Here is a 22,114-nt window from a genome sequence, read left to right on the forward strand (position 1 = left end):
TATGGTAATAGTAAATTATTTCTTTGACTTGTTCGTACCTACTTTTATAGTAACATTTATTATTCAAACATAAAATTAGTTGTTGTTGTAGTTATCATTATCTTCAGTATCGTGTTTAGCGTTATCGCCGTTTCGATAATAATAGAACTAATAATATTAATAACATTAGTAGAAACTGTATCAATGACAATAACAATAATGATAATATTTTGCAGTATAATTTTTTGTATAGTTTCATCATATTTATCGTTCGGTTATTTATTAAGCCTTGCATCTTATTTAATAATAGTATAAGTATGTACGCGTGTACCCGATCTATTTTTCCTCTGCTTTCTTGATATTCGCACGTTCTGAATTTTTCGAATATGACATGTGTTCGCTATTAATATCTTTTTTTTTTGTTGCCGCCTCAGTCGTATGCATTGCTAAATGATTTGGTTCTGTTATGTTACAACGTATAATAACAACAACAACGATGATGATGATGATGATGATTAAAACAGCAGCGATATGATTGAACTAATTCGATTACAGCTATGAATAGAAGAATTATATGTGTATTCATTTGTTTAATATTCAAAGAGATTGTAATTGTTCGGAAGACTGCGGATGAAGCATAAATGTTCAGTATACTATATGTATATAGGTGCATTAGATTTTATACATGGACATATGTATAGGTAAATAATGTGTTACAACTGCATGGATCGATAAATAATAACAAATAATCTTTCCATTCATTTTTCTTTTTTTGTTTAATTTTTTTTCTTGATATTAAGAATTAGACAATTTGACAAATACATATGTGAGTAGGGTATATCTTGTGATAATAGGAATAAGAATAGATACATTCTTTTCTTTATATGTAGAATAATTATAATAGTGATAATTTTTTTTTTACTTATTAACTGATAACGATGACAGATTTTCATGATCTACGACCCTTACCTGGCCTTACTATAGTTTTATTCATTTATTTCTATTATATATATATTGTTCGTAAAGTCTATGTTGTAGGTTTTCATTGTTCTTTCTTTCGTTTTTTTTTCATCGATGCTCAGAATTATTAAATCTCTACTAATAGGGTAGCATGTAATGTACATACTTTAATTACGTATTAACTTTATGGGGTTGCCTGAAGCCTTTTTTTTTCGTATTATTTGTTGGTTTACTTATTTACGTTGTAGAAAAGTTTTTCATTAGTGAGGAATAGAAAGTGATATTTGATATTATAGTAATTTTATTAGCTGATACGGAGAGAGAATTTTATATCATTCAACAATTTGTATAACGTTGTCGATACACTTATACATATATGTATAGAATAGAAGTAATCAATGGTGAATCGAAGAAATTGCATAAAAATTTTATTAGGAAGAAGAAGTATTGTCCATAGCAAGAAAAAAAAAAAATTGATAAAGACCGACCAATGAAATTGTAACGCACGAGTCAAGTGAACCGAATAACTTACGTTTGATGCGCTTGGTAACTTTTCTCAATCGTTGTCAACCGTTGAAGAAAAAACCATTTTCATACACTTATCATTATGCAAAAAGCTTACCCTACAAATGTGAATGTAATAGCAAATGTTGAGAGTTTCCATGAGAAAATTAAATTTGATTTAGTTATTTATTTATTTTATCAATTTTTTTCTCATATAACTATAACGTTGACGCAAACAAAAATGGAAATACAAATTTAAAACAAAAAACTTTGCAATCAATTCGTGATAGGGTTGTCAATAATTACAATCATCCTACTTTATATGTCTATCGTACATACAAATATCCACGTCGTAACAGTCATTAAAAAGAAACTTTAGTCGGTGGATGTTTTTCCTTTTACTTTTTATTCGTTATCGCCGTCGATTCATCAACCGCCTGCACGCTCATCGTCGATGTACAATTATTTATTCTTAGTTATCGGTATAATATTTACACACGATTATTACCACTACCACTATTGTTGTTGTTGTTATCGTTGTAACATAAATAGACACACCTAGGTATTTTAGGGTTGTTAGCCTGTTGACTTGATTATACCTGTTATACCATGTGTATGTATGTATAATATATGCATGTTAATATTATAATATGTATAAGTGTTCCCGCATAATTATTTTTGTATAGTGATGACGCCAATAAAACTGATGAGACTAACATTCGTTGCGGCGAGGGCGAAATAATCGGGATATTATTTGAACGATATATTAATTAATCATCAAGTAGTTACCATATTCTCACAATCCATAGATGATAATGCACGCGCGATTTATAATTATAATTTAATTTATATCGACATTAGGCATGTCCTTATTAGTGTGTATAACTATTAACAACGACAACAATAGTAATAACAATGTAACCTCATCGATAATGTTTTATTGTTAGGCCTAATTGGAATTTAATATTCTTCAATTTTACGCACGTACTTACAATTAGTAGGCCTGAAACTGCGACCGCTTATACCAGCTTATGTCTATTATACATTTGTACGTACGTACTACAAATGTAAATTATGCCAATGTTTCACTACGTGTTTGTATCGTTATCGTTATCATTATTGTGATTATTGTGATTATTATGGTTATCATTACCATTACTATGTATTACTGTTATCTTTATTAATATATTTATGATTATACAAATTAACATTCTACGTATAGTATAAAGCTATTGTATTATTATCGTTAATATCAAACTAGTAGGCTCTCGTCGATTAGGTATATATTTTATTATAAATATTTATCATCCTTTTTTTGTTATTGTTTTTCTTGTCTCTGTTCTCGTTTCCGTTTTCATTATTTTATTTTTCGTTCGTTTGTGTTATCGGTACAACGCAAAATTCATTAATTACATGTATTATTGGTATGTGTACTGCACCATAGCAAATATCGATTTATCCTTATTGTTTTCTCTTTTTTTACTTTTCACTCTTTATACTATAAATAGTGTATGTGTAACAATGACGATAATCAATACATATATGTATGTATATGCAATAGGTATATATTAATTTATCGATATATTACCTATATCCATTTTTTCATTGATTAGAAACAAAAGCGATCCAAACAAAAAGTACAACATATCGGTAGAAAATGATAACCACATTTGCTTTTATCCGTAGCAATGATAATGCTATACATACGGCTAAAATGAAAAATATTACACGAAAGCAACAATAATTGCAAGAAAAATAAAATATTACATTGCCTATCCACATAAATCAACGTTATTGATATTGTATTACTATTTTTCATCATTTACCGTTACTTATTTTGGCTATTTTAGTTCTTTCTCTCATTCGTGTCATGTATTTGTTGTAGTTCATTATTTTAATAATATTCTAATAATTATTTAGTATATTATGATCTGTACGCACGCACGAACGAGCATTGTAAAGCGATAGTACATGATGTATATTTATATGTAGTGTGTATTATATGTGTATGTATATCTACATATACCTATATCGTACCTGCAGTATATTTACGCGTAACTTCATTTTTAACAATCATAGTAATAATGATAAAAACAACAACAACAACAACAACAACAACGGATAATAATGATAATAATATGATATATCTAGTTATCCATACGATTTGGCTGACGGTGCGGCGTCCGTTACCTTCCACCGGTTTCTTTTTGCATCAAGTATTCAATTTCCTGCGACGCCCTTTACCGATTAGGTATATCCAAATATAATTATGCACGTGCCTACCCTATTCTAGGGTTTCCCAAATTGTCCTCCGCATTAAGGTAGCAAGTACACCGCGAAAAAATATTTAAAACAAGATTTTGTTTACATCTATAGGTTTTATTGATTACCCGTAATTACCTACCCTATAAATGTCCCAATATACTCCATTGATAATCAAAGAGCCTCGAAGTGCTTCGTCACAGGAAGAGTTTGGGAACCCTGCCCTATTGTGTAATACAATCATGTAACTCTGCAATCATTGTTGTTATTATCATTACTGTCATTATCAGTATTACGCTTATTGTTCATGTTATCATTATTGTTGTTGTTGATGTTTTCATTATTATCATAATTTTTCTTTCTACCGCTAATGGCCTTCCAGCAGCCATGTATAGGTGCAGCAGTGCGCAGCCTTTTTCAATACTATAATGTACTACGTATTATTCATTTGATACTCTCTCTCGTACTCTCACTCTCACTCTCACTCACTCTCGCTCTCTCTCTCTCTCTCTCTCTCTCTCTCTCTCTCTCTCTCTCTCTCTCTCTCTCTCTCTCTCTCTCTCTCTTTTTCTCTCTGATATGTTTGCAAATTGTTTATATACCTATATTTACTTTTGTATCGTTTATATATCTTTCCTTTTCTATTCTGCTTATTAATTTTTTAATAATCTAGTTGTACCACAAGCAATAATTATGCGCATAGATGTACAATTTATCATGTCATACGTAAGTTTATAGTAGGAATTTATCCACTGTGCGAGTACGAATTTAATATAAATGCATACATCTGTTGCATGTTATACACATATAGGCCTATGCACATTGTACGTACATACACATAGGTATGCATGCATATATAATATTAGGTTTATACGTGTTCTCTCTCTTCCTATCAATCGATATATTCATCTTTCCCTTCCACGCGCTTAATCTTTTTTTTTCTTTTTTGTTCTTACCACTTTTGGATAGTTCTCATGTGTATCATTTATTTCTTGTGGTTTTCTTATTTTCGATTGCTTTCATCTTTTCTTCTCCTATGTTACCGGATGTTAGCAAAATCAATGATCGATCGTGCCTACACCAAACCACGTACATTCGATTGAATAGAAGATGAAGATGAAGAAAATGAGAGTGACGACGACGACGACGACGACGACGACGACGACGACGACGACGACGACGACGACGACGACGAAGCTGAGGACGATGATGACGTTGATAACGATGGAGATGAGGTCGTTGAGGACGATATTATCGATGGCGTTTCAATAAGCAGATGATGGTCGTAATCTCGTGTACGAAACATCGCCAATATCGCGTATGTAACACACAACCAGAACATATTAAACAGTAAATTATAATTAGTGTTATTATTATTGTTTCTAGAAATTAATATTCCCGATGAACCACTGCTACACTTTTCCGGTGATCCGCTCTTCATGTTCGCTGTAACATAGATGAAAAAATTGTAAAATCCGCTCATATTGTGTAAAAAAAAATGTCTTTTGTTATTTTAATTTCTCCTCATCTTTTTATCTCTTGACGCAGCCGAGAGCACATCCTACCCCACGCGTGGTGCAGAAATTTTCGAATCATTCCCTTTTCTCCTTCATACATATCCCCGGAGGGAAGAAGCGGAGTCTCGCAACGTGGGATGAGAATACGGGAGGAGGTGGGAGGATGCGTCGAACGCGTAGCGAAGAACGCCGGTATCGGCTTGACCCGGTGCGGTGAGGGGTTCTTCCTCTCTCTCTTTTTCGACCCCATAGGCCATAAAATCGGCAATGACGGTAGCGACAGCAGTACATACATACCTACTTGTTTATACGCACACGTGCATGTACCGTATCATAACTATGTACATAAAATACGTATCATAGGTGTACGTACTTAGGCATGCGTATAAATACTTATAGGTATAGCGCGGAGCACTCCCATATCTGCTATCCCTCTGCATCGAGCTTACAATTAGGTATACATACATATGTTCAACGTACGTACACGTAGATACGATACAACGACGCGACACGTACAACGCGTGCATAGGTATACATTTGTACATATGTATACATATGTCTGCTATACGTGGGTTGTATGTAGGTATGAGGTACGAGTACGTATATGGCAGTTATGCCGCGGGACGGCATTGATCCAACCAACTCCCGGTAGCAAGGTAGGTATAGGTATAGATAGATGGGTAGAGGGTCGGGGGTCGTTCCGCACCTCCCCTGCCTCTGAAAGCCCAGTTGCGGTTTTCGTATCTTTTTACTAACATTCTTCCGTCCGTTTTATTTCTTTTCTCAGGTCTGAGATCGGCGTTTTGATTACGGAGGGAGGGAGGGAGGGAGGGAGGGAGGGGGGGGGGGGGATAATAAAAATCAGACACACGAAAGAAACGACGACAAAGGAAATAATTAATCGTATCGACCCCACCTCTGTCAACGTGTTTTGTACGATTATAAAATGCGGATACGTATGTATACTCGATGCTGTGCGATAATGTACGTACGTACGTACATATCAAGATCTGTGCAGGACCGTTACTCCCAAGAGGTGGAGGGGACAGAGAAATAAACCCAATTGCATCGGAGAGACGGTAAATAAATGTCAGATTTGTCGCAGGAGCAAGAGTACGAAAAGACGGAAGAAAGGAAGAAACTACCCATACGAATGGTACCTCGTGTAGTACCAGTGTCCGCACGTGAACCTTCGTCCGTACGTGCACATACGGAGATTCGGTGACGTGGGGAGGGGGGGGGGGGGGGGGGGGCGAACGGTAATCGCGACTCGACCCCTCAACGGCAACCCCGAACGACGCGAGGTGGTGCGAAACGCGGGGCCAACGGACTCAACCACTCGTCCTCCCGAAAGCGCGAGCCGGAAATGCATACGCAAACGTAAAGGAACGATCACCGACCGGCCGAGGGTTGACCGCATTCGCACCGTGTGTGTACCGAGTGCGATCCATTACAGCCGCGGAGTCGGGCACCGCCGTTTTTACCCAATTTCATATCGCAGAGAAATGTCCACCCGATTACATACTCGTACATACGTGTGCATAGAAACGCGGTACACCGATAAAACTGTACATATGTACACGGCAACGCGCCCCCAACGACGTACGATAAACAACGATTGTATAATCTCGTATATCGTTGCGCGCGATAGCGCCGCTTCACGTCGTACGAAGATATAATGTATACGTACGTACGCGAACGGGTAACATATTATTCGGGAAGTAAACGTACGAGTATACGGGTGGTGCAGCAGCGTGCTGTACAGGGGCGAATATACCGCAACGCCAAGTACAGTGTAATATGCATAAGCTGAAAATGCGAAATGCGACCTCAGCTCCGCTTCGTATACATGTATACCCGTAGCTCGCGACCGTACCTCCCTCTCCCCCCCTCGAATACATCGTACACCGTATCTACGTACGTACCTACGTACGCGGTACGTCGAATGCGTACGCCGCACACAACCTGCTGCTCGTAATGCTATTTTTACGAGAGGAAATCGGATGACGATAATATCTAACCGCGGCGCACATTCACATTTCGCAAACGAACCGACCTGAATTTCCTCCGGCGTCGCGAATATGCCGCAGCTACCCTTAACGGCGAACCTCCGAGCCCCGACCCCCGACCGCGGTTCCCCCCCCCCGCGTCTCTCGCCGCTCTACTTTTGCGAAATGTATTATACGTATATCGAGACAGTTTAGCCCCGAGTCGAAGCCGACGGCGAACGTTCCAGACGACGTCGGCGCTGGTGCTCGTACTCGCTCGTACTCTTGCCCTCCCTGGCCACGCTCCGCTCTCCGCGAGCTCTGCAGACCGGAACGGCAGCGGCGGAATTTACGTTTGAATGGCGACCCCGCGCCGTACCGGGGTCGGTCGGTCCTCCCCCGAAGAGCGTGCCCCCACCTCCCCCAAATCGTCCCGACGCGCCACACCCGTTGTTATTACTCCGTCGTTAATAACGGCGCGTTAGAAACAAAACTCCGAGTGCGGGAGTCGTCGTCTCCCTCGTGTTTCCATACGCGCACGAAATACCGGATCTATTCGGCGATGGATTTACTCGTTGTGACGATTATCATTATTGTACATTGTGACGCTGACTCACCGGTAGCGGTCAACAGTTGCGGTAAATACTTCTTCCAAAATGCACACTGTTTTGACCTTGGCCCGTAACCGATGTCGCTCGAATTCGTGGCTAGTGTCAAGTATTCCCTCTTCGAGTAAGAATGTTCGGGCCATAACGTTTCAGCCCACGAACCGTCGTCGCCCATGTTAGGATTCCTGCCGGATGAAAAGACGGATCGATGAGTACGAGGAACGGTGAGTTGAGATTTTCGAAATAAGCGAACGAAATGAACACACTGAGAATTGAAAAAACGGAAACGTACACCTTTCGTCCGTGACGGATCTTGCGTTTGTTCCGTTTGTTTACACTCACCCGGTCTTGGCGAAATTAGCCCAGTACCTCATCATCCGTTTGGACAGATGAATTTCCTCCCTTGTGTAACCCCGGGAAGGATCCAAGGGCTCGCCGAATATGTAACTTATCTCGTCGGCGTGCATCACACCGGTCCACGACGGCCAAGGATTATTCGCCGACCTTGAAAAAGAGGCGAACGGAAAACGTGAATGTCGGAACATTTGGCGTTCGACGTTGTCGCTCTAACGATTGAACTTGGCAAGTTATACGGATCGCACGTCGTACGTCGACGTGACCGATCCTCCGAGTTAAACTCAAAACAGCCGACTCCCTATCGGAATTCGGAATGGGCGAATTTTTCTGCGCAACGACCGACCGACGAGCACCTCTTGGATTTTGAAATTTGAACGTTTACCAACCTGTGCGTGTAGTAGTACATGTAAACCGTATTCCCCGTTTCGGCATATCTCGCAGCGAACTCATTGACGTTGCACGTGAAATGATAATCGCCGACGATTTTGTCAAGGGCGTCTCTGTTTCTGTAGGGATCGTCCGGCCTCAGCCAATCGGTATATTCGTAGACGATGGCGTTTCTCGCTATTTGATTTACGTAGGGATTGAGTTCCCTGACAGCCCGCAAGAACTCCTCTCTCGTCACTTTGACGTCTTCGGTACCGTCGATTCTGAACAACTCCGTGAGGTAATAAATTATGAAATAATATCCTTCCTCTGTATTCGAACCCATTAGAATATTGGCGCGTTTGAAAGATGGATTGGACAACGAACGTTGCGGTGTTTCGTCCAGGAATGCACCGTCGATCACCGGAACGAATGGAAATTCGCATATCCCCAGAGTACCCCATTCGTTGTTCACTAGATCGAACGGATCTTTCCCCCGTAAACATTCGACGGCTTCCGATATCAAATATTCTTCGTGCGGACAGCCGACAGCCTCCGCTAAACGAAGACCCCGGACTCGAGATTCTTCTCTGGATATCATTGCCCAAGGTGCCGTTGGTGAGCCCGATTGCATTATTGCCTGATTGAAGAGATTCCTGAGAAGGGATGTCAGTCAGAATCGAAAAGTCGCATTACCGTATGTGCAAGAGGAATTCGAACGCGAATTTTTCAAATCCGTTCGTTCTCGTCTTTTGAAATGCTCACCTGGAGAGCGGCGAGAGAAGATGAAGCGAGACCGACACGGCTCCCGCGCTTTCTCCAAAAAGTGTAACGTTTTCCGGATTTCCACCGAAAGCTGCGACGTTATCGCGTACCCATTGCAGAGCCAAAACCTGATCGAAGAGTCCCGCGTTTCCTGGAACGTCGCCAGTTCCAAAATACAGAAAACCGAGACTGGCTAGCCGGTACTGCATGGAAACCAGTATCACGTTCTCTTCCGAAACTATTGTCCTGTGATCGTAGACGTCCAACGTTGCAGTTCCGGAATAAAAACCACCTGTACAACAATCGGCGACGAAAGATAGTCGTAAAAAAAATAACAATAACTCCATAACAATGGTCTTTTTTTCAATGGAGTGAAAAAAAAAAAGGCATCGCACGGTTAAGATTAACGAGCACTCGACAAATCACTCTCGATCATTTCGATCCCAATTTTGAACCGGACCGTCGCTGGCCGCTGTCGAACGACTTCACCATTCCGTTCTGACAATGGAAAGCTCGTTTTGTCTTTGAATTGTCGCAACGACACCGAAAGTAAATCGTGAGGTGTCAGTTGATCTGAAGTTATTTTCGAAAATATGTAAAAATAACAGCGGTACATACGTACCTCCAAATATCCAGACCATGACGGCAGCGTTGGTTGGCCTAGGACGCGGGGTAACGACGTTCACGTAAAGACAATCTTCGCTCAACGGAGTGTTCGGATTCCACATCATAGCTCCCGGAAAATCGCCAAATACGGTGTCCAATATTTGTACGCAACTGTTGGGCGGCGTTGTTGTATTCAAAATACCCTCCCAACGTTCCGCTGGGCGTGGATGTCGGAACCTCAACGGTCCTGGCGACGAACGAATAGGAGAAGGAGAGAAATGGAAAAGACATTGACATTGAGTACGCCGCCATTTTGGTTTTCGGATCGTAATCATTCTTACCAATGGGTTTCTGAGCGTAAGGAATTCCCATCCATGCGTTGACCTTTTTTCCAGTGGTTGCCGTGAGAGTTATTCCTCTGACCTTGCCCTTCCTGGTTCTTATCACCATATCGTCATCGTTTGAATTCAGGTTAAGGGATTCTGGTTTAGGAAGGGAGTGCAAATCACCCTTAATAACTTCCTCGTGCGATACGTCGGAAGCGGCGTGATGACGACGTCCCCTGTGAGGAGGGGAAGAAACTGACGTATCCACTTGAATAAGCAGGAATAATAAGATCGGGACGGCGGCAGTGGTTAAGAGTGTTGGAAAACCAGGAGAATTCGATGCCGTTCTTCTGCGAAGGAGTTGCGTCTTTCGAATCCGAGCAGTCATCGTTGTACGAAGAAAACTTTCACTATCGGCTCTTTGCTGCTCTGCTAAAAATGATCTGCGGCAAACACAAAATTAACTTGTACAGTTAAATTAGTTGAATCAATTAGCAGCCGTTGGAATAGAGTCTGTTTTTGTTTCTTTTCCTTTCTCTCGAAATCATCTCAAATAAGAAGAGCTTGGATAACCGACGGTTTATCGTTCACTTCCATTTGAACTTGTTGCTGCGAGCAGCCGCGACATCTATAGCCTGTAAATACGTACACATCGACGGACCAGTGGGAGGCAATTGTTTGACGACTGCTGTTCCGCAGCGTCACGTTACAATTGCATTCGATTGCTTACGGGTGTACGTACGTACGTACGTACTTTGGTTTGTAAAATACTTGCAACTGTGCAAATTTCACACGGGTACCGATTAATCTGTATCTTCACCCTTTCAGGCGCATACAATTATATTCCATTATGCGGAACACTCCGCGCGAAGGACGTTTTCCCTCCCCTCGGTTGTCGGTTGTCGGTTGGAGCCCGCGCGCTATTCTCAAGTCGTCGGATGTATCGATACGATTGATATGTATCTACTGCCGATTGATACTTGAAAGGGTTGACGATTTGCAGCTTATACGGTTCACCGTGAGTATTCGATCACCCTAAACTTTCCAGTAGCGTCGAGGATACGTTGCGACATGGAAAAGGCTTCGCACGGCTATCCAGTTTCGAGTGTTTATTCGAAATCGCCCGATCCGAAACGGTGCGAGACTTCGGAATTGAGGACAGCGAACGCGAAACGATAGACCCGCATCACTCGGACGAACGAATCTCGAATATTCGCGAAACGGATGGCGGAATCATCGTGACGGATCCAAGGTAACGCAGAACCGAATTCCTGTATAAAATTGCACGAATGGATTTGTAGAAAATATGACGATTATTTAAAGGGATTTCGAGGTCGACGAATCCGCGAATGGACTTCGCCTGAAAAACAAAGAAAAAATACAACTGCGACGATTGACGGGTCCGATTGCGGCTATCGCCAAAAATTTTATTGCACAAAGGCAGACGATAAAACGACACTCGACATTATTCGAAAAGTCAGAGGTACGTACGTACATACGTATATCACGTATGCGTTGGACAATGGAAATTTGTTCGGCAGCGAAATCCCGACGATCTGTAAAAATACTACACCCGATGCGATACTGTGTCGTAACGCTACATCGACACGGTACAAGATACAGGTGTGCGTGGGTCGGGACTTTTTCACAAGGGCCGCTTTCGTCTCGAACTAAATGAGGGAACTGATCCGAAATTCGAACAGCTCGCAGGCGCCGAAGATCTCAATGAGAAAATAGAAGAGAGACGAGAAAACAGCTGTTTTCACCCACGCCTTTCACCCCACGTCGTGATCGCGGTTGGCGAGGGGTGGAAAGGGGGAACGAGGGGGCGGCGTAGTAGTACGCGAGTACTACCGAACACCCACGCCTACACGCCTACGAGCTTCATTTGCCGACGACTCGACGTACCCGTCTATTTACGTACACGTTACAATGTGTATACATACTTACGTGTACACGACATGGCGCATATGCATTTATACACAAGTTATACATACATGATGCGGCGTGCACGAGCGGGCAAAGGTACTTCTACCCTCCGTACGAATACCGTATCACAGATATATCGAATATACTATGCACAACTGTAGCTCGAGTGTCTCGAGGGCTAGCAATGAGAGAACCGGAAGTGCCCAGTCCTCCCGGTTTGGCGATTCGAGAAATTTCCTCGCAAATATTCAATAACTCGAGTCCACGAGAGTAAACAATGCATGGAGAAATACGCGTCGTTGAACCTACGCTCGTTCGAATCGAATATGCGATGCGACGCGATTGAGATGAACTCTCCCTTCGGGACATCTCAATTTGACTTGGATCTTTTTTTCGAAATGTCGGGGGGATACAAAAAAAATAAATAAATAAATAAACAAACAAACGAATAACCAATGAAAAGCAATATTCTATTCATTGCAGGAAACGAGAATTGAGGAGGCACGGCAAGGGAAGCAAGGTAAACGAAGAGGATGGTCGGGGGCGCGGATACGGTATCAACGCGTTATACCTAGACGCCGGTAGTCCGCCGTACCCAACGGGGGACGGTGTGTCGACGGGGGGAGAGGGAAGATGGGGAGATGACCTAGAGATGTCACTGGGTTAGCGTGCCCGCGGGCCATCCATAACTCCGCGATGTACGTCACCCACCACCCACCACCCGCGACCCAACCCCCCGACACCGCTATCCCTGTAGTATCTACAGGGTGTTTCAGACCAAACTCGATCTGCCCCGGTGCATTGAAAATGACGACGGTAACATGGAAGGATGGAGAGAAGATGTTGGAGTTGCTTTCAGTTTCTCCGTGTGAGTAGATCTTTTTTTTTTTTATCCAATATTTCGGATTAAATTGGAACGAGAAACAAACTATTGGCCGGATATTATATCGTTGGTCAAAGTTTCGCGACAATCGTGAGCGTCGTTTCGAAAAAACTACGATTCGCGTTTCGGGATGGCCTGCAGATTCGTTTCACTTCTTCAATCGTAATAAGCTATGGGTTGGGTTGGTGTGGTTCGGTGATTGTTATGCGTTGGGCGTAGGTATAGCTCCACTTACCATAAGAATTACGGGACAGGGAATGGAATTTGAAATTACTTTTCAACGTCAAAGTGTCAAAAAATTTTTGAACACCCCGTACGTAAAATACATATATATATGTATATATATACATATATGCTATATATATATGTATAGGTATGGTAAATTTCGTACACATATATACCTATCAGAGAGATACCCGCACGCTCGCCGGTGGCCCGTTTTCTGATTATATCCGACCGCAACCCTCGACCGTCGCACACGCCTCTCCCCACCATTCTGTACATAATACATGATCCGAGAGTCTACGCAGTGGGGTTCAAGGAGGGTGGCAAAAAGTATCGCGAAAATCGCGAGATCGCCCGATCGATATTTGGCTTTTGGCTCAGTTGTTTCATCCTTTTTTGGTCACGTTTCCATCACGTACGTACGTACGTACGTACCTACTCCCCGATTCGGCGTTGTACGTGGTACAACGATCGAGTTCCAAGCCTTTCGGTTCTGCTGCAGTGAAAAGCGTTTCGCGTCACGTCTCGATCCCGCACCCGATTTCTCTCGTCTCGTTTCGTCGCGTTATCGTACGGGACGGGGTCAATATTTGGGTCGCTCGAGTTAACCGGGTCAAGTGCTCCCGCCCTCTCACCCAGTTCCCCCTATACCGCGCATCCCTGGACATATGTGTAAAAGTATTTCCGTTTTGATCAACGATCTCGCCTCCGCAGCCGTCGCGCGTCAAAAATATATCCTATTTTAAACAGTCGATGCGCCCAGTCGCTAATCGGAAACGCGACAAGATGCAAGTTTCGCCGCGAGAAGCGAGAAATCGGCGACGACTCGATCGTTTCGATGGATACATCAATTCATTTTCGTCTTTCACTTTACCATTAACGATGTCACGTACAGTGTCCAAGTATACATATGTATAGGCATTCGAGTGTACGTATACGTACGTAGCTGTACAGGTGTACGCGTACCGCACGACACCGGGTCGCACGACAGTGGGTGGTGGGTGGTGGGCACACTTACTCAATCGGATATAATTAATCAATCGATCAATAGCTGCGCGCGTTAAATCAAATTGATCGCAGTTATTTAGATTTACGTATATTGTGCACTTGCGCTCAATTTACTACTCGCAATCTCTTTTTCCGTATGGTGCATTATACACACGCATGTGTCACATCGGCACGTACTACGTAGCTTGATGCTGATACAATAGTTTTCAGATCGTTCGATTTTTTTCACTTTTCATTTCGATATGATTTCATTCCATTGCGTGGAAAAAAGAAGGTAACGACGCGGACGACGCGACTACAATCCGATAGCTCTGTATAATACGGATATACATGTGTAACTGTATCACAGCAGACAGTGTATCGAACATCTGTGACTGTGTGTACGTATTCGATACACATAGGTAAAATATACGGAAGTAACCCGAACCGCAGAGTATCCGCAGTCCCGCACATATAAATATGTATAGATGTATGTACGTACTTCGTACATGTGTCCGCACGTGTCTACATGAGTATACCTATACTCCGAATACGAATGTAAAACGTCTGTAACGTGTACAGGGTGATACCGAAACAACGAGATTACACATCGAGGATCGATGCAGGTGCAGAGCGTAATCAAAAGGAAAGCCTAATCAGTTTCAACTACTCACGACCCCGTATTTTTTCTATCCTCTTTTGCTCTTTTTCTCCTTTATTGTCAGTCGAGTACGTCGTAGCACAGATATTAAACTTTATCGAGTTAGTTTTGACGTATGTAAGTAAATGTAAATATTCGCGCGCACACGTTACATGCGATGCATGTACATTTCCACGTACGTACGTACGTGCACGCGGTGTGCATATTTATACCTATGATATACACGTACGGTACACGTAAAAGGTCGGACAGTGCTAGGAGGCGGCAGGTACAAAGGCCTGGCGAAATTCCTTAATTCGATCCGTCTAGCTAATAATCCGTACTATACGCATAGGTACGTACCTACAACTTCGGTCTACTTTGCGGGGGCAGGGGCTGGACGGGGAGGGGGGAGGGGGGGGGGGGGGGGGGGGGGGGGGGGTGAAAAAAATTTAATTCCACTTGACTACGATCGACTCTATTAACGATCAGCTTCGCCCGAAACTGTGAAGCTAAAACGACCGACATCGCCGAACTCTCGCCATGCGGATCGTAATGAAAAGAAGAAGAAAATATTGGACGGGAGAAAGCGGGCACCCTAGCTGAAAATCGATCATTCCGTTTGAAACGAATGGAGAAAAGATCTCGTTCTTTGGGTAATCTCGTCAAAAGTTTTTCTCGTTCGAAAAAACCTTCCATACCTTCCATTTTTCGTCACGAACCGCCCTGGACACTCCGTCGTGTAGAAAAAAACGAAAGAGCTTCATTAGGCGGTAGGCCGATCCCGACAACTAAACCTCCCCAAATTCTGCAGTCTAAGGACCAAGTGAGCCCTCCTGCCCCCCGACTCGATTCCCTCGTAGAACCACTTGGAGCGAGATTTCAAGTACTTGTGCTACTTATGGGAATTATGCGAGTTACAGGTATTGACGACGACGACGACGACGACGACGACGACGACGCCGATCACTGATCACCGATGCTGATGCTGCCGCGATTTCGCACACCGGAGCGACCTTCCCAACTTCAACTTCAACCCCAACCCCATTTCCAGAGCCACATATGTACGTACTACGGCACACGGCTATGTATCGCAGTGGGACGGGAAGATTGTAATCGCCATCGCCATTTATAGGTTGGTCGGTGGGTAAATAGGTGAATGGGTAACTGGGTAAATGGGTAAAGGTATTACATGCATGTGTATACCGGTTAACTCTAAGAGGGTGATTATTGGCAGTGAGTGTAGGGGGAAAGGATGGTAGCTGCTCTTGGGGATGTCGGCGCGGGCGTCCGCGTAGAAAATCTGCGGGAAAGCCGAGTGAAATCTGTAAAGCCAGAAACGACCAGGTGCGGGAAGGGTGTTCGTCGCACCGCGCGTCCCGTTCCCATTGCGTAAAGAGGGAGAGAGAGAGAGATAGAAAGAGAGACAGAGAGAGCGGGAGAGAGTTTTTCGGGTTCGGGAGCGGGAGCGACATTTGGCGGAAGGGGCAGGAGCGAAGGGAAAACGAGGAGTTCGGGTCAAGCCGTGACGCGCCAGCGCCGTGACGGCGTTTGCCATTTCCACATATTTTCCTTCCCATTCCCGTAACTATACCGCGGGCAATGTGTGTTTCCTAGCCGAGATCCGAACACCTTCGCGTTATGTAACGACGTTTCACAGTTATTGTAGGTATAGACCGGCTTTATACAGGTACGTTCGTCTGGCTGGCCCCTACGATTGAAAAATAGAGAAATTCGAATTGCTGGCAAGAACGGGAAAAGAAAAGAAAAGAAAAGAAAAAAAAAAAAAAAACAGCAAATTATTGATCGTTGCATCGATAATTACATTATGTAGATGTATTATAAATAGAGGAGTTTATCGATTGATTGGGATGAGAAGGAGAACAGCAAAAAACGACGATCAACTAGTTTTCGTCGTGCGCTAAAAATCATTTGTCGTAGAATTGTCGCGAGAAAATAGATCACGGTGAGGTTCGGTGAAAAAAAGCTGTAGGATTCCAAGAATTGCCGAACCCGGTGAATATTATTTTGATGGGAAAATTTTCACTATAATTGAAGGTTGATTTCACGGGCATAACTGGTCAAGGTGGTACATCTTACGATTAACTGAATATTCCGAAGATAATGATAAATCGGTATAGAATGATGGACAAAGAAATGTCGAAGTCGACGACGACGTGAGATTGAAGAAAAATAATACTTTTCATGCAAATTTATTTTACATAGGATTATACACAACAGTGTTTAATAATCACCTGGCAACAGCTGATCCCCTGGGCGAGAGCAGCGGCCGGGGATGTGCGGTTTGTCGGTACAGGTAGCAGCAGCTGCAGCGGGAGTAGCAGAAAAACGAAAAAGAAGAAAAGAACAACGGTAGAAAGCAAACAACGATTACAAAATAGAAGGTATAAAAAAACGAACAATCGATCTGGACGAGTCGAATGAGAAAAACAAACAAGGCCGGACGAGAAAATCAAAAACGTTCTTTCGAGTAACGGTGACAAGCGCTTGTCGAGGGAAAGGACACGGAAAATTACGGTCAATTTCAAAATAAATCTCGAAACTACAGAGTATTCTTTTACCGGGACTTGTCGGGAATGAAGGAAATCTGCTGCGGTACACAATACTCTCCGCACTAGGTCCCTGTATCTCGCAAGTTTGCGCACGTATACCGACAATACCTTTTTTCCTTTATTTGTTTCCAATTTTTTTTCTTCGGATTCTTTCAATCCGTGTCTTTCCAGTACGTTTTTTCGCTCTTCTCTTTTCTCTCCCGCTTTATTTCCCCGACCCCCCCCCCCCTCCTCCCCCTCCTGCAGGATTCTTTACTCTTCTGGTATGTTTAGAAAATTACGTGAAAAATTTCAAGTCCCTTATGTGCTCTATTTCGGACTACTCCACCGCGTTTCCCGACAAGGAATTTTTTTTATTTTCTTCACCGGTATGCAGATACACGATACCAGCGCCCTTAATGCGTCTCTGAGGCAGTTTGCATATGTGTGAAAACAAAATATCTGCTATACGCTTGACGTATGTGAAACGATCTTTATTTACTTATTTTTTTTTTCGTACAATTAAAAAATGTGGACCTTGTTCGTTTTTATCGCTGCGCTGCGAAACAAATACAATATCAAAATTTTAACTCTCGAGATGTTATTGCAATGGTAACAATTATTGTTTTTATTATTGTTGTCATACGTATGTTTTTGTTAACGTTGGATTTTTCAAATTGTGTCAAACGAAAGTCATATTTGAACCGAATGGTTATTTTTAGGATGAATTCCCGTTGCTCTCAGCAGCAGCAGCAGCAGCAGCAGCAGCAGCGGAAGCAGCAGGACAGGTGTACGGAAGGGAATTGGCGGATCAGATGAGCAAAATTATTAACAAAAAAAAAGGAAAATGTCTTTTGAAATACATGTACGTTATATTATATTATCTGATATTATTTTGCGTCGTATAGATGTATATACGTGTCTGTGTGCGTTTTTTTAGGAGACGTACGGCCCGAGTATCACGCGATAAGGTTACACCGGTTGTTCGGGCCACACTGACTGCGGAGAGCAGCCAACCTCTGAACCTCCGCCCTCCAGGTTTTCCACCCCCGGACGTCTACCCCTGCAACCCCCGACCTTCGCCTCCTCTTCTCTCTTTTCTCTCATTTCTATCATCCTCTCTTCCTCCCTCCTTCCCTCCCGCCCGTCTCCCTCTCTATCTCTCTCCTACTCGCGCCTTCTCTCTCAGACTTTTCTCATCCCCCTATCAACCCCCAAACAACAGCGCCCCTGACGGTACGCCTGCTCAAATCTTCCGACCAACGAAACGCCAACGAATTCCTCTTTTTCCCTCCATATGTATTCATGAGTAGAGTATATTATATCATCGTACTTTCCAAGCCAACAATTAGTTACTTCACCGCAAGCTATATATACCATGGCCCCTCTTGCCTGCGAGTTGGGGATTTTTTTTTTACGATTTCCATAATTTTTTCACTCGTTATTCAATTTTATTTCATTATATAAAGCTTCATTGCCACATTATAGCTGCGCCGCGGGCGCGCGGTTTGTTGTGGGGCGTCACCTCTGCACAGTCCCGAAGGTGACGTCTCACAACAAAGCGCTACGTTGCTGGCTACCTGACTCCAGCAAAGCTCGGGCCCCCTCGTAGACCGAGAAATTCGAATATTTCGACCCATGCGACGAATCAAAGTGGGTCTACGACTAAAACCAATCGATATGTCTTGTAATTTTTCTGCTCCCAGCAGCGAATAATTGATGATTACTCGATCGATTGCATGAGTAGATGATTTCAGCTTTCAGATTTGGATTCCTGCGCTGATTATACGTCAGATTACTCTAGGAAAACCAAAAAAAAAATGATTTTTGGGCAAAAAAACATCAATTTTTGAGCAAAAAAAAAATCAATTTTTGAGCAAAAAGTAAAGTGGTTTAAAAATTGATTGTGTGGCACTATTCTGACGTATTTTGACCCCAGGAATCCGAATCTCTGAGAAAAATTGACCTATCTCTAAAATTGTCCGAGTTATCGCCAATTTTCAGCTTTTTAGGGTCGAAAATAAAAAATTTATTTTTTGATCTATATTAATGTAATTTGAGCTCAGGAATTCGAATCTGGAAGAAAAATTGATCTATCTTAAAAAATGACCGAGTTATCGCCGAAATATCGCATTTTTTGGCATAAATTTGAGGATATGTCGAAGGGAAAAAATCGTAGCTCAATTTGGACAACGGATTCGTGTTCCTGAGGTCAAAATACATAAGAAAAGTGCCATACGGTCGATTTAAAAAAATAAAAATTTTTGGTCAAAATTTGAAAAAATCGTAAGGGGTACCCCTTGGAAAAATCTCAAATTTTGACCAAAAATTTTTATTTTTCTAAATTGATCGTATGGCACTTTTCTTATGTATTTTGACCTCAGGAACACGAATCCGTTGTCCAAATTGAGCTACGATTTTTTCCCTTCGAGATATCTCCATTTTTATGGTAAAAAATGCGAAAAAATGGGGATAGCTCGGTCATTTTTGAAGATAGATCAATTTTTCTTCCAGATTCGAATTCCTGAGCTCAAATTACATCGAGATAGACAAAAAAATGAATTTTTTATTTTTGACCCCAAAAAGCTGAAAATTGGCGATAACTCGGTCAATTTTAGAGATAGGTCAATTTTTCTTTCAGATTCGGATTCCTGGGGTCAAAATACGTCAGAAAAGTGTAATACAATCAATTTTTAAACCACTTTACTTTTTGCTCAAAAATTGATTTTTTTTTTGCTCAAAAATTGATGTTTTTTTGCCCAAAAATCATTTTTTTTTTGGTTTTCCTAGAGTAATCTGACGTATAATCAGCGCAGGAATCCAAATCTGAAAGCCAAAATCATCTACTCATGCACTTGATCGAGTAATCATCAATTATTCGCTGTTGGGAGCAAAAAAATTAAGACATATCGATTGCTTTTAGTCGTAGACCCACTTTGATTCTTTGCAATCCACGCATGGGTCGAAATATTCGAATTTCTCAATTTACCAGCGAGCCCGAGTTTAGCTGGAGTCAGGTAGCCACGAGCGAGGGGGTTTGTTTTGAGGCGTCACCTCTGCTCAGCCCCCAAGGTGACGTCTCACAACAAAGCGCTACGTTGCTGGCTACCTGACTCCAGCAAAGCTCGGGCTCGCTGGTAGATCGAGGAATTCGAATATTTCGACCCATGCGACGAATCAAAGTGGGTCTACGACTAAAACCAATCGACATGTCTTGTAATTTTTCTGCTACCAGCAGCGAATAATTGATGATTACTCGATCGATTGCATGAGTAGATGATTTCGGCTTTCAGATTTGAATTCCTGAGCTGATTATACGTGAGATTACTCTTGAAAAACCAAAAAAAAATTCGATTTTTGAGCAAAAAATAAATCATTGTTTTAATTAGGTTTGATATGCTTTTCTTACGTATTTTGATCTTAGGAATCCAAATCTGAAAGCCAAGATCATTTACTCATGCAATCGATCAAGTAACATTATAGCTGTGCGAACGAAGAAAAAAAAAAAAACTTGAAGCTCTTCCGTTTCAGTTTTACGATTTTTTTCATCGCCTGTTGTGTAAAATTATTTTTGCCCGTTGCAGAGCTCCGGTGAATTCATCTGAATTTGGAATTTGGTCACATGAGTTGAGAGAGGGAAAAGAGGACGTAAGAATCCATCATATGACGTCCTAATCTTTGAGTTGGCATTCATTTTTGAAAAGAATTCAATTCCCGTCACGCCCACTATAATTATTAATATTAATATTATTATTATCACTATCGTAATCATCGTCATCGCAATCGTGGAAATGTCAGCTTCACGATCGCCGGGGGAACTTGATTTCCCTTTTATTTTTACTAATCGACGACGACTGCACACCTATTCGTGTGACTTTCTGCCGAAATCACAACTCCAATTTTTTTTACTCAATTGGTTTTGTCTTTCGATTCACCGGTTATCGGACGAACGAGTTATTCTTATCATTTTTATCATTCATGGCCCAGGTTTATATCGCAACAGATGTGAATGCAACCGTGTTATTATTATTTTTTCAACGACCCCGTCGTCCAGTTGTTTTTTTTTTTATATTTCTTAAGTTTTGATTATACAGATTACCTACCAGCACGATTACAACACGGCATGCTATAGGCATATTCTGACAAAGATTGCGAGATTTTTTGATTTCATGTTATCTTTGTTCGTTTTTTATAAATTAACAAATAGAAAAAGTCAACAAGTATTAATGTGTATTTGTAAACGCTGTGTACATTGTTAGAGGTGTATACGTACCATTTGGATGTCGATTTTTAATGTGCTTTTTTTCAAATGATTCGTTTTCTTGGTTGATTTCTTTATCTTTTTGTTCATCTACATATTTACTCATTCATTCGTTTATTTCCAAAATTCGATAAAACTATTGATCGTTGTAAAATAATGATTTTTCGCACGTGCGCATGTGACGTATATTATTGAATTGTTGAAGGATTGCATTATAAAATATCTCTGTGCAGCTTGTAACGAAGTGCAGAAAAGTATCGGCTGTTCGCATATTTTTTTTCACCACGACGCCATGACGATGACGATGACGATGACGATAAGCCATGCCGGGTGGTGATTTACAACTGGGGGGGGGGGGTTTAAATCAAACCGAAAAAAATAGATTTGTATCTTTCATCG

The 22,114-nt window shown here is 41.9% G+C and overlaps 1 protein-coding gene across 1 annotated transcript; it reads right to left on the reverse strand.

The window, feature by feature from the left end:
- Positions 1 to 41: 41 nt before the first annotated feature.
- On the reverse strand, positions 42 to 18,442 carry LOC105683851 (acetylcholinesterase). The gene is made up of 8 exons (XM_012396779.3): positions 17,158 to 18,442; positions 10,254 to 10,681; positions 9,929 to 10,159; positions 9,307 to 9,598; positions 8,562 to 9,197; positions 8,161 to 8,322; positions 7,828 to 8,003; positions 42 to 5,151 (listed from the first exon to the last, which is right to left on the reverse strand). Exons 2-8 carry the CDS (start codon positions 10,624 to 10,626, stop codon positions 4,781 to 4,783), a joined length of 2,241 nt encoding a protein of 746 aa, XP_012252202.2. The 5' UTR covers positions 10,627 to 10,681; positions 17,158 to 18,442; the 3' UTR covers positions 42 to 4,780.
- Between the last annotated feature and the right edge of the window lie 3,672 nt (positions 18,443 to 22,114).

Source organism: Athalia rosae, chromosome 8 (assembly GCF_917208135.1).
Source record: "Athalia rosae chromosome 8, iyAthRosa1.1, whole genome shotgun sequence".
In the NCBI taxonomy this organism is placed as follows: domain Eukaryota; kingdom Metazoa; phylum Arthropoda; class Insecta; order Hymenoptera; family Athaliidae; genus Athalia; species Athalia rosae.